Source organism: Trichomycterus rosablanca, chromosome 1 (assembly GCF_030014385.1).
Source record: "Trichomycterus rosablanca isolate fTriRos1 chromosome 1, fTriRos1.hap1, whole genome shotgun sequence".
Taxonomy (NCBI): domain Eukaryota; kingdom Metazoa; phylum Chordata; class Actinopteri; order Siluriformes; family Trichomycteridae; genus Trichomycterus; species Trichomycterus rosablanca.
The window spans coordinates 51,074,248-51,092,350 of record NC_085988.1 but is presented as its reverse complement, the minus strand read 5'-3'; the positions used below and the strand labels follow the sequence as shown (position 1 = coordinate 51,092,350).

Here is an 18,103-nt window from a genome sequence, read left to right as displayed (position 1 = left end):
TATAAGATGCAATTCAAACTGTACACCCCTACACAGTGTGTCTTAACTGAAATTACTAAACTAATTCGTTAACTTTCTTCAACCTTTATTTAATAGAAAACAGGACAAAGTAAGGATTTTTAGTGTTTTCAATGACAAACTTAATTCTATTTGTTAAATACAAGCAAATTTACTAGCTGCCATTTAATACATGGCTTCCTCTTTGCATAATATAGTTTCAGGTTGCATGTCTTGATGCAGCAGCAGACTGTGGTAAGTGATGATGATTTTGCCAGAGTCAATGCGGCTATGTCGATCACATGACGGTTGCATGATGGTTCCTCAAACAATACAGCTTAAGGGCTTAATGGATTAATTGTAATGCACATTCAGCAGCAGTTTCCGTCCTTGGCGTTCACACAATGATATTTACCCAAGTCCCTAAATCTTTTCATGATATTATGCACTGTAGATGGTGAAACACCTAAATACTCTTTAAAATGTGTCTGATCCAAGTCATCCAGATCTACCACTACCATAAAACTGCCATAACAAATACGTGATGTTATGAAACCTACACGTGCAAAGCAGTTTAATCAACCAACACAAATTACTATATCTGTGCAAAATAAGACCACAAATTACACAGTCTTATCAGATTTCAACAGAGATTTTGAATATGTTATAAAGCGTTACCTTGCTGATCACTTACAGGTAGCTCTCAATTTGTTTGTTTGTTTATTAGGATTTTAACGTCATGTTTTACACTTTGGTTACATTCATGACAGGAACGGTAATTACTCATTACACAAGGTTCATCAGTTCACAAGGTTTTATCGAACACAGTCATGAACAATTTAGTATCTCCAATTCACCTCACTTTGGACTGTGAGAGGAAACCGGAGCACCCAGAGGAAACCTGCACAGACACGGAGAGAACATGCAAACTTCACACAGAAAGGACCCGGACCGCCCCAACCTGGGGATCAAACTCAGGACCTTTATGCTGTGAGGTGACAGTAATACCCCCTTAACACCGTGCTGCCCAGCTCTCAATTTAAATACATAAAAACCTGGTCTTGTAAGGCCTAAAGGGTGCTCTGATTTGGCCTAGTTGTCTCTTACCTTGGTGTTAAGTAATTCGTCATTAGAGCAGGTGGCCAGCAGGATGCGCCGGTTTGTGTTGGTAAACTGACAGTGGTTGATCTGCTGCTCATGCTCCACATCAAACACACGCACGGGCGTACCTTTTTCCACATTCCATATCTACACAACACACAGAAAGAAACCACCACAGCACATGCTCAGATGCACACTTATTAATTCATTTAGGAAACAATACAAAGCAGAGTATGATGACAGGTTAATAAAATAAAGTCAGGGAGAATGACAGAAGACTGACCTTGACCTTCCTGTCACTGGAGCATGTTGCTATCTGACGGTCATCTGGAGAGAAGGCGCAACACAGAATTTCCTCATCATGAGCGTTGATCTCCTGAACCATCTCTCCAGAAGAACTCTTAAAAATCTGCAGCACATCAGGAAAATGGTGAAACAGAAGACAGAGGCTTCTCAAAGGCTAATACTGTACCTACCATATATGGCCAAAAGTATATGGACACCCCTCCTAACTATTGAGTTCAGAGGTTAAGCTACGCCTGTTACCTAACAGGTATATAAAAACAAAACAGTTCAGGAAAGGCCCTTTTACATTTCAGCATAGCTGCCACAGAACTTTGGGATAAACTGGAACACTAACTATAAGCCAGGCCTTTTCTGTTAAACATCAGTGCCTGACTTCACAAGTCATCTTTTGAATGTCCACTGACACATTACAAAATCTCATGCAAAGCCTTCCCAGAAGAGTGGAGGCTGTTATAGCCAACAGTGTTGGGCAAGGGGGTACATGGTCAGCAAGTACATATCTATGCACATGGTTTTGGATTGTCTTGCATGCTTCTGTCAAACTTTACCCGCAGTGTCTTGCTGGCGCCACATGACGCAATCCTGCTACCGTCTCTGGAAAAGCAGGCGTGGTAGACGGAGTTCTGGTGAGGGTGCAACACCAACCTTGACAGACTCTCCACATTTCTCTTGTTTCTATGACCACAGAAGTAATAATTTTAACATCCACTCATCAAGTTTAAATATTTAAGTCAAGTGTAAAAAATATTGAAAATTAAAAAAAAAAAAAAAAAAAAATCAGAATTTGGTCAAAACGTTAAAGATAAAGAATATTGCAAAAAAGTTAAAGAAAACTGAAGTTACAGCGTTCTACAAATGCAGGTGAATTGGTAATAAGTGAGGGAATTATAATTGGGTCTAAAAGAAAGATATACCAAAGGATTAGCCTTTATAAGCAATGATGGGTCGTTACTCACCATTTTGTGCCAAACGTTGTGATAGAATTGACAATCAGTTTTTAAAAAAAACATTTCTCAAAGATTTCAGATAACTTAGTCTTTCACCATCTACTGTTCATAATATTATTAGATTTAGGAAACTGAAGAGATCTCAGTCTGTGTAGGGAAAAGCCGGAAACCACTGTTGAGTGTGTGTGACCTTTGAGCTCCAAGATGGCATTGCACAAGAAACCGTTATGATACTGTAAGCCACATGTGCTTGAAATTCCCACTTGCTAGGCTGTATGCCTAGCCCTCACACAACCCTCTTATACTAACCAATCATATTCTTGCAGATGTCTGACCAACTGAAAGCACAGCTGACATCTGAACCCTGAATCTTGGTGGCAGTAGGCTAGTGCACTTAGTGGCAGTGGGCCAAACTCCTTTGTCAAATGACCAGCATCTTCTGATACTTTGATAGTGGTGTGAGGGACTCAATCTTCTGCTTGCTGTACTTCATCTTGTAGTCATACATTAACTTTAGGTATAATTTACATACATTAATATAGTGTAATTTTCAAGATAAAATGTTTCTTCACAGACATTAACCAAAGGCAAAGATTGAAGCCAGGTCGTCAGAACTCATGCTGCTTTCAGTTATCTTATCTGCTTATTTTTGTCAAAAATGCTGCTTTTGGACTGCATTTAAAACCTTTTTTTAGTTTTACTAATGTTATATAGTTCTGCTAAATGGCCTATTTTTCTATTCACAAGCCTTTTATATTCAAGTTCCACATTTTAGCTGGTTAAATATAGTATCATGTTTGTGAAATCTTGCTTCCTCATTACTTTCAGAAGAAAGTTATTTTAAACAGACAGCAATCTTTTGGTGGTAGTTCACAGCTAAATGTAAAAAATAACTGAGTCATATCTGTACAAATTACTACTACCACACATTTATACGCTAATGAGCCAAAACATTAGGATATGCTGTCAAAACAACCCTGACCTGCCAAGACATTGACTCCACAGAAAATCTAAAAAAAGTCCTGTGGTGTCTGGTACCAGCAGATTCTTTAACTTCTGTACATTGCAAGAAGGATCGTCCACCAGTGCATCTTGGTGCCATCCATGGGTAAACAGTGCAAAACAGCCCAGTCGGATCTTGTAGATAACATTTCAATGGACCAGTCAACCTTCGTCCATTGCGCCAATGTCTATTTTTAGTGCCTGTGTGCCCACTGTAGTTGCTTTTGACAGTGGACATTCTGGTTCACAACTGAGCAGTCTCATACACAAAAGGGTTTGATGCACTGTGTCGTGAAACATTGACCTAATCACCAGCAGTCTGAAATCTGAGCCAGAGGGCCCTTCTGTCAGCCTCCACGTCCTCTGCAACCAATGACTGGTGGCTGTCAGTGGATGATGGCTCATCTCTCCTTGGAGCACTGTCAGTGAGTACTCACTATAGCTGCCTGTGAGCACTCCTTGTTGTTTCAGATATATTTCAACCCAATCATCTTGACATAATGATTTAACCCTGGTCAAAGTCAATCTTGTCCTTATGCTGATCATATCTGCTGCATTCAGCTCATGTACTACCAGTAACTACCATCAGCCCAACATTTCATGTCTCCCTGAGCATGACATGCACAATTGTTACAAAATAGGTATTGCCTTACACATTTAGTGGCAGTCCTAATGTTTTGGCTCATCAGTGCATACCATTAAGTTACATGAACAAATAGCAACAGCTATTTCAGACCAGCTGATATTGAAACACTTCAACATAGTAACAAATCTGAAAGTGATAATATGAATATGTAAAATTAGACTTACACCCACTCCAGGTACAGCTGTCCTCTGCTAGCCTTATCCTGTGCCTGTAGTAAACCCTGTCTGTAGACTTCAGAGGAATGTGGCTGGGCCAGTGCCAGCTGTACCACATCAGGAAAAGGCCTCTGTTCCAGATGATGGCCGTTTAAAGACAAGAACTCCTGAAAGTGCAGCCTTACCTCACTGTTCTGGAAAAGTAGTAAACACAAAGAAAAACTGATCATTTCTGTTTCCTTAGCAATTGATGTCTAATCTGTCCGATTTGTCTCTTCTTAATAAAAATATACACCGATCAGCCATAACATTATAACCACCTCCTTGTTTCTACACTCGCTGTCCATTTTATCAGCTCCACTTACCATATAGAAACACTTTGTAGTTCTACAATTACTGACTGTAGTCCATCTGTTTCTCTGCATGCTTTATTAGCCCCCTTTCATGCTGTTCTTCAATGGTCAGTACTCTATAATACACAGCAGGTATTATTTGGGTGGTGGGTGATTCTCAGCAATGACATGGTGGTGGTGTGTTAGTGTGTGTTGTGCTGGTATGAGTGGATAAGACATAGCAGTGCTGATGGAGTGTCTAAACACATCACTGTCACTGCTGGACTAAGAATAGTCCACCACCCAAAAATATCCACCCAACAGCACCCCAAGGGCAGCGTCCTGAAGGTCTAGAAGACGACCAACTCAAACAGCAGCAATAGATGAGCGATCGTCTCTGACTTTACATCTACAAGGTGGATCAACTAGGTAGGAGTGTCTAATAGAGTGGACAGTGATTGGACACGGTATTTAAAAACTCCAGCAGCGCTGCTGTGTCTGATCCACTCATACCAGCACAACACACACTAACACACCACCACCATGTCATTGTCACTGCAGTGCTGAGAATGATCCGCCACCTAAATAATACCTGCACTGTGGTTTTCCTGTGGGGGTTCTGACCATTGAGGAACTGGGTGAAAGCAGGCTAAAAAGGTATGTAGAGAAACAGATGGACTACAGTCTGTAATTGTAAAACTACAAAGTGCTCTTATATGGTAAGTGGAGCTGATAAGGTATGCAATCAGAAATCCTTTCTAGGTAGAGACCAAACTCAATTAAAATAATTTTGCCACCCTCTGCCTTATGAAGAAACATCAGTGATTTAACACCACATCCATAGCATGCTGAATTAGAGGATGACCAACAAAACAGTTGCATGCTATGTAGCACATAGGATATGGTTTGGGACACAGCCCATAAATAACTTGTGTGCAGTGTACACCATGTCTTGTAATACCTTGGAATTATTTTCGTACCCCTCTTCTCATTGGTACTTTGTTGTAAGCTGTTTGTGGAACATGGCTTTTGCTGTAAGATGCAACTAAGTAAATGTCAGGAAAATCCTACTAGAAGAGCTGAACTTTATATGGGGTTTATCAGAGTCACATTAATTGATGGCAAGTGTCATTGATTACTATTTAAAATTTGACTTTTAATGTGATTGGTTCATACTGAACACAACCACATCTTTAATTATAAGAGGGTGTGCACACTTATGCCACAGTAAATTGCACAGATTACAGATCACATTAAATGTAGAAATAAATGTAAATTGATTCATCTTGGTCTGATTTTTTTCTTTCATTCCAAAACCTGGCATTTTAATACGGGTGTGTAGACTTTTTAAATCTACAGTGTAAGGTTTGCACAGCTAAAACCACCAAACCAGTATAACACTGCTGTTCACCACTGAGATGATACAGTCAAAGTAAATATACTACAAAACCGTATGTGGACACCCTTCTGAAATGATTGTCTGGGTATATCGTCCACATTCATTGCTAACAGTCATATCAATCAATTATATACAAGTAATTACATTTTTAATTTTATAGCAACATTTTGGGGAAGTGCATATCGGTTACAGCATGACTGTGCCCCAGTGGTTCATGAAGCAAGGTTTAGGAAGACATGGTTTTATAAAGCTGATATAGATGAACTTCAGTGGACTTCATGGAGCCCTGACCTCAACCCTGACAGACAGCTTTTTTGCAGATGAAAACAACAATCACAAGCCTGGTCTTCTTTTTAACATTAGTACCTGAAACATTTTTTTTTTACTGAATGGACACAAATATTCACAAACATATTCCAAAGTTTTGTGGAGAACTTGCCAGAAGAGTGAAGGCTGTTACAGCTATAATTTAAAGTTGAAAACTTAATATTACTGCCCATGATTTTGAAAAGGGATGTCAGACAGGTTTATGCTCACATAAAGGTGTCCACATACTTTTGGCCACATAGTGTCTATGCTAAATAAACAGGCAACTACAGTCATGGAAATATGAACACAGGAATTTACATTGAAACTAAATGCTGTGCTGTATCACATGAAAAAGAAAACATTAGTGCATTTAAAACATAAATCGTACTATATTTTGAAACAATTTTCCATTCTAAATATCCTCTATCTGCAGTTGGTTGATACTGTTTGATTACTGTCCAAATTACATAAAACTTAACATAACTTAAAACTTAAACATAATTTTGTCCATAAAGTGTATTGCATAAAAAAGGAGACAGTCATGTATTATTTACCTCTTGGTCAAGAATTGTGCCATGTTCCACATAGTCATTGATTAAATGGGCGGATCCCATCACCTGAGCCTTATTCTTCACCCAGTCCAGCGAGAACATTAGTGAATAAAGCTCCTGATAAAAATAAAAATAAGATAAAAGGTAATATTTTATTAATACTAACATATCAATAATATTTGCTAGGGATGTAACGATGCACCACAAGACAGTTAAAAATCGATTCACATGTGGCACGATTCAAATCGGTTGACTTGTACAATAAATCAGTATTCACTTTAAACAGCAGAGGGCACTGGCGCTATTCACCTCGCCTGGTTGACTTTACTACAGGGTTGCCAGGTTTGGAGTTTTCCAGCCAAATTTATTTATGTGAGGATACTTTCTTTATTTGTATTATTCATTTATTTATATAATGTGGCATTTCATTTCAGGTTTTTTTTACACAAAAAGGGAGATGTGTTTTGCATAGTTTGTACCTACCTTAGACATAAAAGGGCATTCATTATTTAGATAAATAAAAGATAAGCACAAATACAGTATTTTTTTGAAGAGAAATAATTAAAGGAAACTTTGTCATAATTTGTCTTTAATTTCATTTCGTTTAAAAAAATCGTATCGTGAAACCAGTATCATGAATCGCATCGCAGGTAGAGTGTATCGTTACATCCCTAATATTTACAATAATATTAATAATTAAATTTGAGTAATAATAGTAATAATACCTTGGATAGGCCCGCCTTAGCCATGTGATGTGGCAGGAATCTGTACCAATATAATTCATCCTCATCTTTTGATGTGGGTGGGAATTTTCTATATTTCTTTTGGTACTGACAAACAACTTTAGCATGCAGCTCCTGCAACAAACATTGAACAAAACCATGAATAAATATCTGGCTGCCATAAGTGTCCAGGGTACAAGACATTTCAGCAATGAGCAAAAACATTTGGCTGTTGTAAATGCTTTAAAATGAAAGTTACGATGCTGCTTGAAAGCACTGTCATTAGGTCATATTTGAAGTGCAAAAACAAAACAGCAGCAACCCATCATGCAGCACTAGTAAAGGCAAAGTGCCTGAAGTACAGCTCTCTTTCACACTTAATGGAAATTTATAACAGCTTATGCAAATAAGAAATGTATCCTAGAGAGACAGTACCAAGGCTTTGTAGCAAAGTTATTCAAACCTAAAAAAACATTGATAAGAAATGAAAGAAAAGAAAAGCCGCTCAGATGGCACAGTGGTAAAATAAACTAGCACACCAGAGCTGGGATTTTAAATACATCGTATCACCATCCGGCAGAACAATGTTTGGCTGTTGTTCAACCAGGGAAGGGAAATGCCGGATAGAGACCTCATAACTGATGCAATTACAACCTCTGCGGGCTGATTGATGGCATCTGCACAAGGCTGATCCACATTCGAACTCGCCTTGTGCAGTTGAAAAGGGAAGGGCATGTGTCCGTTTGCTCTCCTCAATCGGGGCAGGGGTCAGCACCAGTAGAGAGGAAGCATAACGCAATTGGGTAAAAATTGGATGCGCTAAAAATTGGGGAAAAAAGGGAGAAAATGCATTTAAAAAAGGAAAACAGCAGAAAGACAAACTGGATAAATTGCTTAGACTTGACTAAAGCAAGGAATATGTACAGTGTATCACAGAAGTGAGTACACCCCTCACATTTCTGCAGATATTTAAGTATATCTTTTCATGGGACAACACTGACAAAATGACACTTTGACACAATGAAAAGTAGTCTGTGTGCAGCTTATATAACAGTATAAATTTATTCTTCCCTCAAAATAGCTCAATATACAGCCATTAATGTCTAAACCACCGGCAACAAAAGTGAGTACACCCCTAAGAGACTACACCCCTAAATGTCCAAATTGAGCACTGCTTGTCATTTTCCCTCCAAAATGTCATGTGATTTGTTAGTGTTACTAGGTCTCAGGTATGCATAGGGAGCAGGTATGTTCAATTTAGTAGTACAGCTCTCACACTCTCTCATACTGGTCACTGAAAGTTCCAACATGGCACCTCATGGCAAAGAACTCTCTGACGATCTTAAAAGATGAATTGTTGCGCTACATGAAGATGGCCAAGGCTACAAGAAGATTGCCAACACCCTGAAACTGAGCTGCAGCACAGTGGCCAAGATCATCCAACGTTTTAAAAGAGCAGGGTCCACTCAGAACAGACCTCGCGTTGGTCGTCCAAAGAAGCTGAGTGCACGTGCTCAGCGTCACATCCAACTGCTGTCTTTGAAAGATAGGCGCAGGAGTGCTGTCAGCATTGCTGCAGAGATTGAAAAGGTGGGGGGTCAGCCTGTCAGTGCTCAGACCATACGCCGCACACTACATCAAATTGGTCTGCATGGCTGTCACCCCAGAAGGAAGCCTCTTCTGAAGTCTCTACACAAGAAAGCCCGCAAACAGTTTGCTGAAGACATGTCAACAAAGGACATGGATTACTGGAACCATGTCCTATGGTCTGATGAGACCAAGATTAATTTGTTTGGTTCAGATGGTCTCAAGCATGTGTGGCGGCAATCAGGTGAGGAGTACAAAGATAAGTGTGTCATGCCTACAGTCAAGCATGGTGGTGGGAATGCCATGGTCTGGGGCTGCATGAGTGCAGCAGGTGTTGGGGAGTTACATTTCATTGAGGGACACATGAACTCCAATATGTACTGTGAAATACTGAAGCAGAGCATGATCCCCTCCCTCTGGAAACTGCGTCGCAGGGCAGTGTTCCAGCATGATAATGACCCCAAACACACCTCTAAGACGACCACTGCTTTATTGAAGAGGCTGAGGGTAAAGGTGATGGACTGGCCAAGCATGTCTCCAGACCTAAACCCAATAGAACATCTTTGGGGCATCCTCAAGCGGAAGGTGGAGGAGCGCAAAGTCTCGAATATCCGCCAGCTCCGTGATGTCGTCATGGAGGAGTGGAAAAGCATTCCAGTGGCAACCTGTGAAGCTCTGGTAAACTCCATGCCCAGGAGAGTTAAGGCAGTTCTGGGAAATAATGGTGGCCACACAAAATATTGACACTTCAGGAACTTTCACTAAGGGGTGTACTCACTTTTGTTGCCGGTGGTTTAGACATTAATGGCTGTATATTGAGTTATTTTGAGGGAAGAATAAATTTACACTGTTATATAAGCTGCACACAGACTACTTTTCATTGTGTCAAAGTGTCATTTTGTCAGTGTTGTCCCATGAAAAGATATACTTAAATATCTGCAGAAATGTGAGGGGTGTACTCACTTTTGTGATACACTGTAAACTGGGCAACCTTTATTAAACAAAAAGAATTACTTTACACACTCTGCTACATTTATTCATTGACTGTTTTACCACCTCTTTATTCTGGTCAGGGTCACGGTGGGTCTGATGCATTGGAAACACCCCACATTCACACATGCGCACACTTAGGGCAAGTTTTAGTAGCTCCAATCGGCCTGACTGCATGTCTTTGTGAAAATATGAAAATTCCGTACAGAAATGACATTGGTCTCCCATTATTTATTTAATGTATTAAATTAAATTTATATTTGATTAAAGTTGTATCTCCTCTGTATCTCCACTGCTGCAGACTCCTACCCTGACCGAGGAGGGCCGCACCTAACACACGACCCCTTCCTTACGTGTGCAGTCGATTCTTTTAACCTGCATGAGGGGGTTTAAACAGGGATTTGTTTCTTACTATGCCTGTTACTGGGCTTTAAAATGTTTTCTATTTAGTTAAAACATTTAGATTATACAACGCCAACTCAACAATTTTTAATGTTCGTAGTAAATATTTAACGGCTGCAACATGTTCAAAAATGTTTGGGCAGGCGCATGACACCAGTTCCTAATTGTTAAAAAAGAATTCTCCTATTTTTGCTTCATATAACACTTCAGCTATTTAAAGTCTACAGATGACTGTGTTTACTGGTATTCCCAAACTAATGTGGTTATATTCAATACAAAAGCATGGTTGATTTGGTCATCTACAGAGGTCACCTACAAAGAGTTAATTTCATTCTCTAATACTTTAAATAATGTTTTGGACTGTAGAAACTTACCGCTAGCTGACTGCGATTTTGTTCAGTAAGGAAGTCGAGCTGAAGATCGTGGAGGTAGTAGTGGTATGGCCACTTGTTGCAGTCCCGAAACAACAGTGATTTATTCACAAACCCCTGGAGGACATCCTCCACTTCCTCCAGCTCAAGAACCCAAAGCACAGACAGCATCTGTAATCACAATAAAGTACGTACAAACAGCTTTATGCATGATTATTTGGCACAAATATAACATATAACCAGGTCACATGACTAATCTATTGCTTTGTGATTGCTGTGTGATTGTACAGCCTAATAGTAACATTACTACAAAGGTTATTGTTATTGGAGAATGCATCATTAAATGGGCCACAATTAAATTGCATGCATTCTCTTTTTGACTTTGCAGATAAAATTATCAGATCAAAAATGATCTTGAAGCGAGGAGTACAGATCTTGCTACTCAGACTCACCTTGGCAGGCACTTTGACATCTTTCTCCAGCACGCTCAGATCTCTGTAGAGCTCCCTGTGTTCATCTTCCAGAACCTGCAGACTGGCATCCATGGCCTGATCCAAAGCCTCATAGTCATAGGAGGATGACTTACGTATACGCTTGAACTTTTTCTTCTTTAGTTGCTCCAGGTAGTAGCTCCAGCGGTCAGGAAAGTCTCTCAGCAGTGCTCCAATTAGAGATACTACTAGAGGGGAACCTGGGAAAGAAGCGAGAGACTCAGCTCCAAGTGTACTGGGAAAGTCGGTGAATGCACGTTATTTAGTTAAAAACAGCATAAAGACAAACTTATAACTTTATTGGCTTTAGTAAATATGTGCTAATTCCTAACTTGATGCCTGCAACACACTCCAAAAAGGAGTAGGCAGGGGCAGTAAAAGACTTGAAAGTTTGTGGAATGATCCAACACACCAGGTTGGAACTTTCCACAGGCTAATAGGTAGGAGGCCAAGGTTCATCACTTTGTTAAAAACTGTGTGAGCGTTTGTACATTTGTACCTTTGCATTCCTTCACAATGCTGCGAGCTTGCTCTGGAAGAGTTTTCTTGTTCACATACAGTGCAAGAATTTCCAAAGCTTTCTCGTCGTCCAGACCGCTTTCAACAAAAACACTAGATTTATGACCTTCACACACACAAAGAATTTAAATAAGACACATTGTACACAATACAAATCATACTTCAAGTCTTTAAACAAGATATCTGTAAGGAAAGAGCAAAGAAAAATTACTAGCACACCAGAGCTGACATCTCAAACTCGTCGGATCAAATCTCAGCTCTGCCATCCAGCAGAGTGGGTGTCTACATAAAGAACGATTGGCTTTTTGTTCAAAGGAGGGTGCTGGAGGGGACCTTATAACTGATGCAATTACAACCCCTGCTAGCTGATTGATGGTGCCTGCACAGAGATGAGGGATAATGAGGATTAGGGCGTGTCTCTCCGTACACAAAGCTGATCCACATATGAACTAGCCTCGTACAGGTGAAAAGATGCAGTTGGGTACTGCACACGCATCAGAGTGTGTTAGTCATGGCTCTCCTCATTTAGAGTGGAGGTCAACATCAGTAGAGAGGAAGCGTAATGCAATTGGGTAGTTGGATATGACTAGATTGCAAGGGGGGGGGGGGGGGGGGGATGTGGTAAAATGTGAATAAATTAGTCATTTTTCACAGGATTTTGGATTAAGTCTTTGAGTATTTGTGCCTATTTAGTCAAGAATGCATTTTTGAGGTCAGACACTGATGTTGGACGAAAAGCCTGGCTCGCAATTGATGTTTTAGTTCATCCTAAAAGTGTTCAGCAAGGTTAACTTCAAAGGTCTGTGCAAGCCACTGGAGTTCACTTAACTCACCTTAACAGCCTGAACATAATATTTATGAAAGGTGTTCACATGCTTTTGGCCATATAGTGCATATAATGCTAGCAGGCCCAGCAGACATGGCCCTCCAGAAAAAAGAGCTTAATAGTGATTGATCATTAAGCCTGTCTTATCTACTATAAAAATTTACAAGCTAGCCAGTTTAGTAAAGGTGAAAATGTCAGTGGTCCCAATAGGTAAAAATGAATCATATGTTTACTTTGAGGATCACATTTTGTTTGGAAGAATTGTTGTTCCATTGCACTAATACAGCTTTAAAAACACTGATGGCTCATGGTGGCCCAACATCCTATCAAGGTACATCATTAAACACAAAACCCTTTTTGAAAATGTTGGGACCTTTTGTAAAATACAGTAAATACAAGAATATGTAATTTGTTCATTCTCTTGAACCTTTATTTAACTGACAAATATACACAGAAAAGATTTTCAATGTTTTATAAACAAAATTTTTATTTGATGCCTTCAACACACTTACAAAAGTAGGGAAAGGGCAAAATTAGAGTGACAAATTTATAGAATATTCAAGTTACACTGTTTTGAAATATTCCACAATAAGCAGGTGAATTGGTAACAGGTGAGGGAATCATGACTGGGTATAAAAGGAGGATCCAACAAAGGCTCAGTCAAAAAGATTTGTCAGTGCAAAATTGGGTTTTTCACCATCTACTTTACATACTGTACTACTGCAAACAGACTCTCAATAAGTGTTGGGTAAGGCTGAAACCACTGTTCAATGCGTGTGACTTTCGTGCCATATGACACCAATGCATAAGAAACATGCTACTGTGTATGTATAGCCACATACACTCAGGAGTACAGCAGAAAACCATTGTCAATTAACACAGGCTGCTGTATCAAGAGGTGCAACCTGAAACTCTATTACTCGAAAAGAAAGCCAAGAGAAACACAGCTGAACTCTTTGGGCCCGAGCTTATCTCAAACAGACCTAAAGTGGTCAGATGAGTTCACATTTCAGTTGGTTTTCAGCAACAGTGTACACTAAGTTCCCAAACTATAATGTAACAAAGTGGTAACATGTCAATATCCCATCTTTTTTTTTTTTACTGTGTTGCAGACTTATATTAAGCTGGTCATTAAAAACCTCTGATTGTTTTTCTTTGCATTTTGGTTCGTTAAATTTGGACAGTGGTAGCCTAGTGGGTAGAGCTTTGGGCTATCAACCAGAAGATTGGCGGTTCAAATCCAGACTCTGCTATGCAGCCACTGTTGGGTCCTTGAGCGAGGCCCTTAACCCTGTTTGCTCCAGGGGCGCTGTACAATGGCTGACCCTGCGCTCTGACTCCAGCTTCCAAACAAGCTGGGATATGCGAAGAAAGAATTTCATTGTACAGTACATCTGTATATGTATAAATGACAAATAAAGGATATCTAATCTAAATAAAGATTTAAGAGAATTAACAAATCACATATTCTTTTTATACTACAATTTACAAAGTGTTTACAAAAGGGGTTTGTAGCTAAACGCATTGCACCGATAATGGAGAATTACTCACCACTTACTGAATCCGTTAGACTGCGGTTTCTAGTGGTCAGTAGGACTCGACAATGGATATCAAACGCCCTTAGAGTGCAGCTGTCCCACACATCATCCAGAATCAGCAGAGCTCTGAACCACATTAAATAACATGGATAACATGAAGAGCAAGACACTTATGCATATGGTCACACACTCATACCTTAAACACATAATTTGACAAGTTTAGGCCACATATACCAATCAGACATACCATTATAAACCCCTCCTTAATATTGTGCAGGTTACACTCATGCTGCCAAAACAGCTGTGATTCGTTTTGTAAGTTGTAAGGTGGGACCTCTATGGACTGGACTTTTTTGATCAGTACATACCACAGATGCTCGATCAGACAGAGCTCTGGGAAATTCAGAGGTAAAGTAAACACCTTGAACCTGTCATGTTCCTCAAACCATTTTTAATCAATTTAAGCATTGTGGCCCGGTTACATTTTTTTGCTGTAAGAGGTCACTGCCATTAGGAAAGTACAGTTACCATGAAGGGGTGTACCTGGTCAGCAATAGTGTTTAGTTAGCTGGTATGTGCCAAGGTAATATCCACATAAATGTCAGGACCCAAAATTTCACAGCAGAACGCTGCTCCTGCCAGCTTGCCTTCTTTCCCTACTATCTACCCCAAGTGAATGACACACGTGCAGCCAGCCATCAACATAACATAAAAACACATTATTCATCAGACCTCACCACCTACTTAAACTGTAGGCACAGTCCCCAACGAAATTGTACAGTTAAATATTGAAAAAAGAACAACATTAAAATATTTTCTGTCACAAGGCACAAGTCATCTCAAACTAGTTTAGTGAACATAACAATGTATTCATTGTCCTTGGCCTCCATAGTCACCAAATCAGCATCCAAAAGAGCATCTTTGGAATATGGTAGAATGTAAACATTTCTGCATTAATGTGCTGCCTGAACCACTAATACTAGTGAATTATATTATTCATGCATGTTCAGATTACAAAGTGGGAAAACATGGAATCTTATTTCTAGTTAGATTTGTCCAGGCACCATAAGCTCTTAAATCACACCCGGGCATTGTACGGGCCCCAGGCCACATCCGGCCCATTGGCTGTCTCTGACCGGCCCGCATGAAGTCAGTGGTTATTAGAAATAATATGTAAATAAGTGTACATCATACATGCAACACAATAGCATAGTTTTAATTTTGAAGGGACTGTTATTTTTTCAGTTGACCTAAATTTGTACGTTCATGCATATACAAAATATAAGAGTTTTTAACAAGACATGGACTTCAAAGTATTTATTTATTTAAGTCAGATGTAAAGCTGTGTATTTAGTTTTTGGCGCTGTGTTTATGGATTACAATTTAAATCACCATTACAGTACTAAACACACAGAGAAAGACAGAATGCTTACATCTGAACTGCAACAAAGTTTTACACATCCAGGACTAGAGCAGTCAAGACCAGCTTTGTAATTAGGTAATTAGACCACACACAAACTAGCAATAGCACTTGTGTGATGTTTAAAACCTGCCCATTTTGAAAACTGCGGAATAAAGCTGAATAAATATGTTTTTACTCTGCCTGCTTCTCATTTTCATTGCCTGATTGTAACATCTATTCTTCCAGCAACAGTTTATCAAAAACATACAATTTACTGCCTTTATACAAAGATAAAATTAAAATTGAGCAGAATTAAGCTCAGCCTATTGGCCCAACCCTCCACACCAGTCACAGTTTTTCATGTGGCCCCTTGCAAAATTTAATTGCCCACCCCTGTCATAAATAGCAGTTAAGTCCACATGATATACAGTAGATGTAACCAACTACTGAACCTGTATATACACATATACTGTATATTACAGCAATATAAAGTGCCACTGTGAGTAATCATTTTAATATGGCATCATATGCCTAATTCAGGGTTAAGAAGAGTGTTCCTTAGTGGGATTTCTAGTTAAGGGGGCAAGTTTTTTCATATATCTTATTCAAAGTGGCAAAATCTATGCACTTAATTGTATATGATATCAACAGTGATCCCAACTCTTACTGGTGTTACCTTCTCTTTTAAGTAAGATATTCAGAATGTAAGTAGTGTTTGGATTACCTGGGGAACTTGCGCAGCATGAGAATACGCATGCGCTCTTTGGCCTCTTCGACAGAGCTGGGTGGCCTCAGGGCTGTGTCTGAACTCTGAATCTGCTCCAGCCTAAAACACAGAGACTGCATTCTCACCAGGAGATCGGCTTTCTCACACTGGCCAAGAGATAGCCAGTGAATTCCTCCAGGAAAACAGTCTGCACATAGGGGAGAGGAAAAAAAATGAAAAATTGCATTGACTGAGAATAAGATTCATATTGTAAATGAAATATATTTAAATTTGCTCTGCATGTACAATATATGGACCAAGTATTGGGACTCCTATTTTTTGAATAATGGGTTTCAGCCACAATAATTGCTAACAGGTAAAGTAATTAGTCACAAAAGGGAAATTTTATGAACTTTGCAGTGACAGTTTAGGGAAGGCCCTTTACTGTTCCAACATGACTGTGCCCCTGTTCTTGATTTAAAGAAACTCAAGTTGCCTGCACACAGCCCTGACCTCAACCCCACTGAACAACTTTGGAATGAACTAGAACCTTTATGATGCTTTCTTGACCATCATCAGTGCCCAGCCATACAAATGCTCTTTCGACTGAATGGGCACAAATTCCAACAGACATATTTTTTAAGAGAAGACTTTTAAGAAGAGTGGCTGTTGTTACAGCTGAAAAGATCACATAGAGGTCACTCATTTTTAATAGGGATGTCCCGATCACGTTTTTTTTGTTCCCGATCCCGATCCCGATCCCGATCATTAATTTTGATCCCGATCTAATACCGAGTCTCAAACCGATACTTGTATTTTCTAGATATTGTCTAGATAAGAACTAGATAACACTGTTCACACAGTGCACACTTCAAGTACATTACAGTTATTCAAATTAATCCAATGTATATGTTTAACAACTGAATAGCTCTGCAGTGCTGTAGGAAAATAATTGCCTGCATCCAAGCTATTGCTTAATGTTCTTTTATTTTTACAAAATAAAACTAATCAAACTTAGTGCAGCATGGTAGTAGTAAAACTAGAACACTCAAAATGAGTGAGATAATTAGTTTCACTTTGAACTTTACATTCAAAGAACATAATTCTGTTTAATGCAGTGATACACTAAATATGAACAGAAATCTCCACTCACAAGTGGTGTAGCAGCTTAACTTGAATATAAAAAAAAAAACTAATAAGTTACTTAACAGCATTACAGTAAAACCTGAATACCAAAATAAAATGGAAAGTCACTCTTTTGTTATGAAGGAAAGCCAGTTCTTAAAGTGCTTGTATTGTGACAGTGGTTTGATGGACGTTTCTACGCGAAGTGAGTGTGTTTTGACCCTTTGGGACTTCCATAGTGCATGGAATTGCGTGCTTGGCTCTAGCTGTCCGCTATTCGGTACCGTAACAGAAGTAGTTAATAAAGTGTTATGCTCCTGACAATTTGTGAATATACCGTGTATTTATTTCTTTATTAAGCAAGTGCATCACTACGATGCTCGGTTACATAACTAAGCCAATCAGAGTGCCTGATACTGAGATGTCGTTCAGTCTTGTAACACGTAAACTCGTAAAAGCTGTATGTTATGGTCCTGAAGTTTTCATACTCAGATTAAAAGTTATTGTTTTGTAAACCGGAGTGATCCTTGACTCACACACCATATAAATAGTAAAATTCTACAGTAATGAACACAGCTCTGCTACTACCGCCTCATGAAACGCTCGCATTGCAGACATTACACTACACTGTTGGACCTGTTTTACTTTCCAATTTAATGCTGACATAAAACAAAAGATC

General features: G+C 39.3%; 1 protein-coding gene across 1 annotated transcript in view; it reads right to left on the bottom strand.

Moving 5' to 3' along the window:
• apaf1 (apoptotic peptidase activating factor 1) overlaps positions 1–18,103 on the bottom strand; it is a 90,327-nt gene that overhangs the window by 59,179 nt on the left and 13,045 nt on the right. Inside the window, exons 5-15 of the mRNA XM_062994165.1 lie at positions 16,318–16,507; positions 14,205–14,317; positions 11,808–11,933; positions 11,270–11,508; positions 10,821–10,988; positions 7,471–7,602; positions 6,749–6,862; positions 4,164–4,348; positions 1,953–2,079; positions 1,382–1,507; positions 1,105–1,245 (exon numbers count right to left, since the gene is read on the bottom strand). Of these exons, the coding sequence (XP_062850235.1) occupies positions 1,105–1,245; positions 1,382–1,507; positions 1,953–2,079; positions 4,164–4,348; positions 6,749–6,862; positions 7,471–7,602; positions 10,821–10,988; positions 11,270–11,508; positions 11,808–11,933; positions 14,205–14,317; positions 16,318–16,507 (1,661 nt within the window). The remainder of the gene's footprint in view (positions 1–1,104; positions 1,246–1,381; positions 1,508–1,952; positions 2,080–4,163; positions 4,349–6,748; positions 6,863–7,470; positions 7,603–10,820; positions 10,989–11,269; positions 11,509–11,807; positions 11,934–14,204; positions 14,318–16,317; positions 16,508–18,103) is intronic.